General features: G+C 42.8%; 1 protein-coding gene across 1 annotated transcript in view; it reads right to left on the bottom strand.

Annotated features, from left to right (window-relative positions):
* The window catches only part of LOC122562279 (voltage-dependent calcium channel gamma-1 subunit-like), a 27,231-nt gene that overhangs the window by 3,538 nt on the left and 12,384 nt on the right, over nucleotides 1-11,309 (bottom strand). The window contains exons 2-3 of the mRNA XM_043715071.1: nucleotides 6,252-6,326; nucleotides 3,063-3,200 (exon numbers count right to left, since the gene is read on the bottom strand). Of these exons, the coding sequence (XP_043571006.1) occupies nucleotides 3,063-3,200; nucleotides 6,252-6,326 (213 nt within the window). The remainder of the gene's footprint in view (nucleotides 1-3,062; nucleotides 3,201-6,251; nucleotides 6,327-11,309) is intronic.

The raw sequence follows: 11,309 nt of genomic DNA on the forward strand, positions 1-11,309 counted from the left end.
AAGATGTTGTGAAACTTGAAAGGGTTCAGAAAAGATTTACAAGGATGTTGCCAGGGTTGGAGGATTTGAGCTATTGGGAGAAGCTGAACAGGCTGGGGCTGTTTTCCCTGGAGTGTTGGAGGCTGAGGGGTGACCTTACAGAGGTTTACAAAATTATGAGGGGCCTGGATAGGGTAAATAGGCAAAGTCTTTTCCCTGGGGTGGGGGAGTCCAGAGCTAGAGGGAATAGGTTTAGGGTGAGAGGGGAAAGATATAAAAGAGACCTAAGGGGCAACTTTTTCACACAGAGGGTGGTACGTGAATGGAATGAGCTGCCAGAGGAAATGGTGGAGGCTGGTTTGCAACATTTAAGAGGCATTTGGATGGGTACATGAATAGGAAGGGTTTGGAAGGATATGGGCTGGGTGCTGGCAGGTGGGATTAGATTGGGTTGGGATATCTGGTCGGCATGGACGGGTTGGACCGAAAGGTCTGTTTCCATGCTGTATGACTCTATGACTCTAAGTAATGAGCAGGTTAGACCAAGGGCAGCCAATGGATATTATCTACCGGGACTTAAAGAAGGCCTTTGACCAGGTACCGCACAGGAGGCCACTGAGTAAGATAAGAGTCCATGATATTAGAGGCAAGGTGCTAGCATGGAAAGCAGAGAGTGGGGATGAAAGGTCCTTCCCAGGATGGCAGCTGGTAACAAGTGGTGTTCCACAAGGTTCAGTGTTGGGACCACAACTTTTCACTTATACATTAACAATCTAGATGAAGGAACTGAGGGCATTCTGGCTAGGTTTACAGACAATACAAAGATAGATAGAGGGACAGGTAGCATTGAAGCTGCATAAGGATTTGAATAGATTAGGAGAGTGGGCAAAGAAGTGGCGGACGGAGTACAACATGGGAAAGTGTGAGGTCATGCACTTTGGTAGGAAGAATAGAGGCATGGACTATTTTCTAAATCGGGATAAAATTCAGGAGTCTGAAGTGCAAAGAGACTTAAGAGTTCCAGTCCAGGAATCCCTCAAGGTAAACTTGCAGGTTGAGTCAGTAGTTAGGAAGGCAACTGCATGATGGCATTTATTCTGAGAGGACTTGAATACAAAAGCAGGGATGTATGTCTGAGGTTCTATAAGGCTCAGGTCAGACCACATTTGGAGTATTGTGTGCAGTTTTGGGCCCCATATCTCAGGAAGGATATACTGGCCCTGGAGTGTGTTCAGAGGAGGTTCATGACAATGATCCCAGGAATAAAAAGCTTAACATATGAGGAACGTTTGAGGTCTCTAGGTGTATACTTAATGGAGTTTAGAAGGATGAGGGGGGATCTAATTGAAACATACAGAATACTGAATGGTCTGGACAGAGTAGATATTGGGAAGATGTTTCCATTGGTAGGAGAGTCTAGGGCCCGAGGGCACAGTCTTAGAGTAAAGGGAATACCTTTTAGAATGGAGATAAGGAGAAACTTCTTCAGCCAGAGACTGGGGAATTTTTGAAATTCATTGCCACAAGAGGCTGTGGAGGCCAAGTCATTGAGTTTATTTATGACTGAGATAGATAGGGGTTCTTGAGTATCAAGGGGATCAAGGATGACGGGGAGAATGGGGTTGAGAAACATATCAGCCATGATTGAATGGCAGAGCAGACCGAATGGGCTGAATGGCCTAATTTCTGCTCCTGTGTCTTAATGTCTTATGCCTGGCCTGTGACCACAGAAATATATCATAGTTCCTTCAGTGTCACTGGGTTGAAATGATAGTTTCTAATGGCAGTGTGGGTATCCCTACAATGGAGGGAATGCAGCAAATCAGGAAGGCTGCTCACTCCCACCTTCACCAGGGAATTAGGGATGGGCAATGAATACTAACCCAGGCATAAAGACACATCGCATCAATGAACAAAAATAACATTGAAATATTGCCATGACACCTGGTAACTAAGGAACAACATCCCACTGAGAGTAAGGCTGGGAGGATGGAATGGGCAGGATTAAAAAGAAACAAAAGGGTTATGCTGGAACAGGACATCTTGTAATATATCAGAAGAGACTTGTTCATGTAACTTTAATTTAAAAAGCATTGCTCACCATGGGACTGGAAAGTGAGTTTCTAAAGTGTGATAAGGACCCCAGAGTAAAGGAATAACTGAAAAGGAGGGTAAAATTAATTCATCATGAAACGAGTAAAGAAAGAGAAATCAAAGAAGGCAAAGAAAGGTTGAATGAAGGGAGATAAATGAGACAAAAGTTAAAAACATCATAATGCGAGGGACCTCTTGTGGCACAATTGTCATGTCCCTATCTTTCAGCCAGGAGGCCTAGGTTCAAATCCCCTCTGCTCCTGAGGTGTATTATAACATCTGAGCAAATTGACTCGAAAATATCTAAAAGTACACTTTGACATGTACAGTCATCAACAGTCATTACTGGAGGAACACTGACCACAAACACCAGGTAAAACCTTTCAGCAGTGTTGCCTCCCATTTGAACTGAACTCTGGTCTCCCATATGACAGGCGGGGGATTGATACTCCAACCCCCTGAGCCAAGAAGCCTGGATTCAATCCCACCTGCTCAAGGGGTGTATGACATTTCATCTCTGAACAGCTTCATAAGAAAATCTCTACTACACACTTCCTTTAAGCACTGTAGCACAAAGCCCATTTGTTTTTAACATGTTAACTATAAACTGTTCCTTTAAGAGCAGTGTTTGGACATGATGTGACACATCTCCAACGTAACTAGGACCCTCTGGTCTTGACAGGTACGTTAACCCTTATATATTTTGCAATATATTTTCTAATAAACCAGTTCAGAGATGTTGTGACACCCGAAAAAAGTGGGACTTTCTGGATCTCCTGGCTCAGAGAGAGGGACACTACCACTGTGCCACAAAGGCCTTATCAGTCCCAACAGAGTGCAGCATGAAACATGAAGAGCACTTTACTGAGGTAGCCTCACTAATTTGCCCACCCATTTGCTCAGAGGAGAAGCAGATGGCTATCGGGCCCACACTCCAGTCCGAACGCAGTGCAGCTGTTAACTGTCTAAGCCCCGCACCATCAACCTACCCGAGAAGATAAAGAACATGCCGGCTGGTTTCAGGAAATAATCCATCCTCTTGTTGAAGGAGAGCAGCAGACAGATTGTACCGAGCACCATAAACCCAATGCTGATGATTGCGATGGCCGCTGCTGAAATGCTATATTCTGCAGAGGAACAGATGCCAAGAAACTGAGAAAGGTGCCCGCAGATTCACTCCATTATCGCTCAGCTCCTGCCTTGTATTCATTGAGAAAGATGACCAACTGAGTTATCCAACACCTAAAAAGACAGCAGCAGTTTGAAAGCACATTTCCGCCACCCCCCTCCAAGTATAGTCTTTCTTTCACTGAAGTCCATGCAGTTCAAATAGTGCCAGCCATGTGCACGGCCACCTGTTTTTCCAGAGAGGGCTGCAAAGAGAAATCTAATCCTCTATTTGAGCAGGTAAAGGGTCAGCCAACTTTTCACATGATACCCACCCCCCTTCCACCTTTTTCTGCATGAACACAAACTGAAGCCCCCACCTCACCCCATTGACACCGGAAATGTCCCAGTTTGAGGCTGAGAAGTGTACGTGGCATCAAGAGATACTTTACAGAGTCTCTGGAGATGAGTAAACATGGCATCAAACCTGGTCACACAGTGTTGGAAATCTGACCCAATACAGTGCTAGTCATAACAACTGTAGGGTCCTGAGCTTAAAATCCGATTGGCAGCTGAGTAAGTGGATTTGAGTTGGCCATCAGGACTTTGCCAAGGCCTGAGTTCCTGAACAACTTCAGATCTGAAGCAGGGTCACTGGACTCAAAACATTATCTCTGTTTCTCTCTCCACAAATACTGCCAGACCTGCTGACTTTCTATAGCAATTTCTGTTTTTTGTTTCAGGTCTGAATGTTAGTTCCACTCCTTCCTGCTCTACTAGATTAACCCTCACATACTTAGAAAGATTTAACTTATGGAGTTCTCTTTTAAATAGATAGTTTTTGTGACAATATGTAGCTTTTCGAAGATGCACTATGGCAAAAGGTTCTGATCTCTTTCACTTTCTATACAAATAAACACTGTTAAAAGGAATATGATGTCAATTTTGGCCAATATGGGCTACATTGCATCCTTCTGTGCTGTAAGTTTGTATGGCTCAATACACACTCAAAGGTTTGCTCATTGTTTTCAATATCAGGAGCCATTTTGTATCACCAATTTCCAGCCTCCCCACTACTCTTGACCCACACCAATTTGCCGACTGGACCAACAGATCCATGTCAGATGCCATATCACTTGCCCTTCACTCCTCCCTAGAACATCTTGACACCAAGAACAGCTATGTAAGAATCCTACTCATTGACTACAGTTCAGCCTCCCACACTATTATCCCCTTGAGACTGATTACTAAACTTAGTGGAGAAAGTGAGGTCTGCAGATGCTGGAGATCAGAGCTGAAAATGTGTTGCTGGAAAAGCGCAGCAGGTTAGGCAGCATCCAGGGAACAGGAGAATCGACATTTCGGGCATAAGCCCTTCTTCAGGAATCAGGATTCCTGAAGAAGGGCTTATGCCCAAAACGTCGATTCTCCTGTTCCCTGGATGCTGCCTAACCTGCTGCACTTTTCCAGCAACACATTTTCAGTACTAAACTTAGTGATCTTAGACTAAGCTCTACTCTCTGCAGCTGGATCCTCAGCTTCCTGATCCACAGGCCACAATCAGTGAAGATTGGGAACAATATTTCATCCTCACTAACACTCAACACTGGATTCCCCCCACCCCAGGGGTGCATACGCAGCCCCCTACTGTACTGACTGTATATACTCTTGACTGCATTGCCAAATACCAGACTAATTCCATTTACAAGTTGGCTGATGATACCATCATAGTCAGTTGAATCTCAGATGGGTGACAAAACAGACTACAAATGGAAAAATGGTGCACTGAGAAAAACCTAGCTCTCAATGCCAGCAAAACCAAGGAACTCATCATTGACGTTCAGCGGGATGTCACTCATGCCCCCTCCCCCCTACACATTAACAGCACAGAGATGGAATGAGTGGAGAGTGTCAAGCTCCTGGGAGTGGTCATCCACAACAAGTTTTCTTGGACTCCCCATATGGACGCACTGGTTACAAAGGCCCAACAACCTCTCTTCTTCCCCAGGCAGCTGAGGAAATTTGGCATGACGGCGAAAACCCTTGCCAACTTTTATAGGTGCTCCATCGACAGCATTCTATCTGGATGTATCACTACCTGGTATGGCAACTGTACTATTCAAGATCGAAGACTGTTACAGAGAGTGGTGAACTCGGCCTGGACAATCACAAAGGCCAACGTCCCATCTATAGAATCCATCTACCAGGCCCGCTATCAAGGAAAGGCCGCCAGCATTCTCAAAGATCCATCCCGCCCTGGCAATGCTTTTCTACAACCTATACCATCGGGGAGAAGGTACAGAAGCCTGAACACATGCACCAGCCGGTTTGGAAAGTTTCTACCCGATTGTTGTTAGAATACTAATGGACTCACAAACTCTTAGCATTCACCTGTAGCTGTGTTTTTGTTTTTGCCGCTGTTTACCTATTATTTACTTATCTATGCTATTTAACTCTGTGATCTGCCTGTATTGCTCACAAGACAAAGCTTTTCACTGTGTCTCGGGACACGTGACAATAAATTCAATTCAACTCAATTCACAAAATTATCAATTAATTAAAATCGAACATACATGAAATACCCAAATCAGATATATAGCCAAATACCAGAATGGGCTTGGGTTTAATCCAGTTTATACCTGGGTGAATGTGATCACAGCTAAATGTCAGAGTGTGACACAATAAATATGCTGACTGTGTGGGCGAATGGAGGACACTTCCTTCAGGGATTTCTGATTGCAAACTGCAAATGGATGTGAATTGACTTGGGGATCAGGTTTGACTGTAACCCCCACTCCTGATGAAATGGTCCTTTCTGACGAACACACATATAAAGATTGTCCCCTTTAGTGACACTCTGTAAACTGTTGATACCATCAAGGAAGAAGGGGGGTGTAGGTTATGGATTAGTGAGGGTCCTCCCTATTAACAGCTTTCCTTGTTAATGTGTGACGTTAACAGTTACTCTTCAAAAATTGTGCTCAATGTCTATTATTCTTCATTACAGTATTGGATAACAAATCGAATCGATCCCATAACTAAACAAGATCTGATAGATTTCAGTCACTTACCTTTCTGAGTAGTAATTTGGAAAATTTCTGCATTTTCTCCTGATGTGAAATGCTTGAAATATGTGCAGTTATATTCTGAACAAAAATGAAATAATAGAAATGAACAAAGTAAAATGGGACATCATTGTTGGTGAGTTTGGTTTGAACAAGCACAGTTTGACCTTTCAAATTCATTCCCGCTAGAATTACTGTCCAATCTTCCTTTGACATGAAATCTATTGAAACATCTGAGACAACTGAGCACATACTAGTTAAACATTCAAGGCAAAATTACAAATCAAAAATCACTCCAATTCTTATGAATACTCGAATGAAATTCCCAAGCATTAATTTAACCTCACAAATTATGTCTATAACACATATAATTATTTTTCAATCAGGTGATTTATGCACAAACCACCAATAAAGAATTCATCATCCTCCTAGATGATTAATCGTTCTATCCTGAACTTATTAAGAAACATCTTAATTAGGTAGAGGAAGACCCTCATATTTGCGGAATCATTTTCCACTGTTTCAGTTACGTGGTTTACCACGGCCGAACATATTATAGGAAACCTTCCAGAACCAGGGTCTGGGGATGCTAAGAAGGTACGTTTCCCATCTAAGTGAATGGGTTCCCTCCTATCCACGGTTTCAGACTTTCACAGTAGGTCTTGGAATGTATTCTCCTTGAGTATGGGGTGGGGCGACTGTATTAATCTAATTCCTTTCAAAAGGGTTAGGTCCCAATAACCTACTATTTGCAGAGTTTACTTGCAGATTAAGGTAAGTGTATGTCAGCATGACTCAGTATCACTCTCAGTGTCTCACTTCTGAATCACAAGGTTGCAAGTTTCAGCTCTATGGCAGGAGGTTAAACTTATTTTTGCATTCAGTACCCCAGCGAAGGAAAGCTGCAGTGTTGAAGGTGTTGTTCTTCAGACATGTGTAGAAGTTACAGATTCATGGATACAAATAAAGGAAAAGCAGGGAGCTCTCCTTGGTCTCTGGTGAACAGTTTGATCTCCAACATCAGAAACAAGTGAATGAGGCACTCAAGGCTTTGCTGTTCTTGGGACTCTGCAGTCACTATACAATGTCACTGAAATATATTGAAGCACGAAGCAGTACTGTGTAAGAGTGGGTCTCAATTAGTAATTGGACTGTATGATATCTTCAACAGGTGGAGGGAAATGTCAACCTCAAGTAGTATATTTTTATAGACTCTGTTTATGTTGCCAGTCTCCTGAGATACTGAATATGATCGCTTTTGTCCTGACATCTGATATCATTGTATTACTGTTTCTCTTTATTTCAGCTTCTATTGTTATGGACTGGACTGGACTTAATATATTTTGTATAAAGTCATTCACAGGATGTGGACTGGCTCGGCTAGTCTATTAAGTAATTGCCTGTTGATTAGGTCAGTATTGATTGCTTATTGATTAGACCAGGACTGGAAATGTGTTGCTGGAAAAGCGCAGCAGGTCAGGCAGCATCCAGGGAACAGGAGAATCGACGTTTCGGGCATAAGCCCTTCTTCAGGAAGGGCTGAAGAAGGGCTTATGCCCAAAGAAGGGCTTATGCCCGAAACGTCGATTCTCCTGTTCCCTGGATGAGGGAACAGGAGAATCGACGTTTCGGGCATAAGCCCTTCTTCAGGAAGGGCTGAAGAAGGGCTTCTGCCCGAAGAAGGGCTTATGCCCGAAACGTCGATTCTCCTGTTCCCTGGATGCTGCCTGACCTGCTGCGCTTTTCCAGCAACACATTTCCAGCTCTGATCTCCAGTATCTGCAGACCTCACTTTCTCCTATTGATTAGACCAACATTAATTGATTTTTGATTGGGTTAGCATTAATTGCCTATTGATTAGCTCAAAATTAATTGGTTATTGATTAGTCCAGCATTAATTGTCTATTGCTAACCATAGAGTTGGTGATGTGTCCCATTCTTGAACTTTTGCCTTCCATGTGGTGTAGGTACACCTGCTATTATGGTTTGAGTTCCAGGATTTTGACCAGTGACAGAGAACTCCGAATGGTCAGTGACTTAGAGGGGAATGTGCAGGTGATGATGTTCCTATGCATCTGCTGCCCTTGTCTTTCTCAGTGGTAGGGGGTCACAGAAGCTCTGTAGAAGCCTTTGTGAGTTCCTGCAGTGCATCTTGTGGGTGGTGCATACTGCTGGAACTGTGTGATGATGCAGGAATGAATAGATAAGTGATATACAGTAAGCCAATCAGGCAGGCTACATTACCCTGGAGGGCTCAAGCATCTTGAGTATTGTTGGAGCTGCACTCATTCAGGCAAACGGGAAGTATTCAGCACACGCCAGATTTATTCCCTGTGGGTTGTGGACAAACATCACAAGAGTTGCGAGTCTCTGACCTGTTCTCATAGCCATTGTACGTTTCTGTATGGTCTGATGGGGAAGTAAGGGGTCAGTGGTATTATTGCTAAGCTATTAATTCAGAGACCTAAATAATGCACTTGGAACCTGGGTTCTATGGCAGATGGTGAAATTTGAATTTAATAAAAATCTAATGACAACCATGAAACTGTTGTCAGTTGTCAGAAAAACCCAACAGGTTCACTCGTGCCCTTTAGGGAAGGAAACTGCTGTCCTTACCTGGTCTATGTGTAACACCAGAACCACAACAATGTGGTTGACTCAGAACTGCCCTCTGGGCAATTAAGGCTGGGTAATAAATACTGGTCCAGTCAGTGATACCCATATCCCATGAATGAATGAATTAATATAAAGTTCAGTTTCTAGTCTATGGTAACCACTGGGATATTGATGGTGGGGCAGTCAGTGGTGATAATGTTGTTGAATGACCATAACTTGGACAGAATGATTCACCTGTTGTGCTGAGGTTTGATGTGCTTTGGGACAATTATATATGGTGATGTACTGTGGTGTGGTAGAAGCATAGTTATAAAGTTTTCTTGTCTTAGGTACGTGTGTGTGTGTGTCTGTCGGTGTAGGCATGTATTTAACTGTCAGTGTGCACATGTGTCTGGGTCTGTGTGTAAGTGGTGGTTGAAGAGTTGAAGGGACAGGTCTGGGCTGCTCAGGTTTTCACATGTTGTTTGTGTGTGGCTCCTGCTCGGGACTTGTCAGATGCTGATGACAGGTAGCACTTTGGCAGATGTTTCTCTCCAGTTAGGATGGCCCTGGGTCAGGCATTCCTATGAATTGGTGGAAATGCTGTATTTTTCAGGGAGACTTTGAAGGTGGAAAAGTGTCAGGGTTCAGATATTCCACCATCCTTCTGAATTAAATCCCTCCAGCTCCAAAATCACCCCAGCAACAGCAGAAGATTCCACCCTTGGCAAAATGTAAATCCACTTAATAAAAATATGGAAAAGCAAAACTTTGTGCGAATGGTAAAAGACACTGCCTTTTTCTCCTTTAGACACTTTAGCCATTAGGATCTTCTTTGTTGTAATCAATTGTCGTTGACCTTTTCTGCCTGTTCTGTTCAAGTCACTTATTTAAAACTCTGTTTCTGTCTGCACACCTGCCCCTGTATTTCAGCATTTTCTGACTTTATTTTAGATTTCCAGTATCCCCAGTACTTTGCTTCTGGACATGTAAATATTCATTAGACTCTGACCAGTTTGTGTAAAATCTGATTAATATTAACATAAAATCTTTAAATAAGTAAAACCCACTTCTTACTCCTCTCCATTAATAGCATGGGAACGTAAGAACAGGAGTGGGCAATTCAGTCCCTCAAGCCTGTTCCACCACTCAATGAGATCATAGATGATCTGTGGTCCAATTCCATTTAGGCCTTTGGCCTCTGGCCCTTGTCCTTAATACATTGCTAAACAAAACAAAATCTCAGATTTAAAGCTAACAACTGATCCTGTATTCACCGCTGTTTGAGGAAGACAGTTCCAAACATCTACACACATAGGATGATAGAAGTATTTTCTAATATCACTCCTGATTGGTTTGGCCCTAAATCTCTCACTACACCCCCTAGTTCTGGACTATCCAACCAGTGGAAATAGTTTATCTTTATCTACCCTGTCTTTTCCTATTTGTATCTTGAAGACTTTGATCAGCTCATCGCTTAATCTAAATTCTGGAGAAAATAGACCTGAGTTGTATAATCTCACTTTATAACTTCACCCAAGAAGGCTAGGTATCACTTCTGTAAATCCTTGTATTCCTTCCAAGATAATACATCCTTCCTACTTTCTCAATTTAACACACTTTTTGAAGAGTCGAGAACACCAAGTATGTGATCAGAATTTATCGAATTGAAACAACTAAAATTCTGAAGGGTATAATGGGATAGATGCTAATCTGGTTTGTCTTCACTGAGAAGTCAAGAATTCAACATTCATTATCAGGATGAGGGATCAGTGACCTAGAACTGAGATGAAGGTGTATTTGTTAATTCAGGGGAAGGTTGTGTATCTTTTGGAATGGTTCACTCCAGAGGCTATGATTGTCCTATTGAATGTATTCAAGACTGCAGTCGATAGATGTTTGCATACGGAGCAAATCATTGATCATGGGGATATAGTGAGAAAGTGAAATTCATAAAAAGGGCAGTCAAGACTTTCTTGAATGTTGGGGAAGGCTCAAGAAGCTAAAAGGCCTAATTCAGATTTCTATGAATATTATTGATTTCTTTCGTATAGTTTCAAATTTATCTCCGACATTTCTGAAGTTTTACCTCTTACTCTTCTAACGGATTTGAAAAGAGCTACAAAGCATTATACAGCCAATGATGTCATTCTGAAATGTAGTCATTGTTGGATTTCAAGGAATGTGACAGCTAAATTACACACACCCATCTCCCACAAACAGCTAAGGGAGAACGATTAATGACTTGTGTGGTTGTGATGTCAACCGATGGATAAATATCTTCCAAATAGTGCCAGGGATTGGCCATCAGAGAGGGCAGTTCTTATATTGACAGCATCTCCAACAGTGCAGCACACCTTCCACTATTACACCCCGCCTCACCATGCCATCAACCACTTCTCCCCCACCATAACACCACCCCCACTCCCTCCCCATCCCCCGCTATCACTCCCCTACCCCACCACTCCC

The sequence above is a fragment of the Chiloscyllium plagiosum genome, chromosome 24, assembly GCF_004010195.1.
Source record: "Chiloscyllium plagiosum isolate BGI_BamShark_2017 chromosome 24, ASM401019v2, whole genome shotgun sequence".
NCBI classification, from domain to species: Eukaryota; Metazoa; Chordata; class Chondrichthyes; order Orectolobiformes; family Hemiscylliidae; genus Chiloscyllium; species Chiloscyllium plagiosum.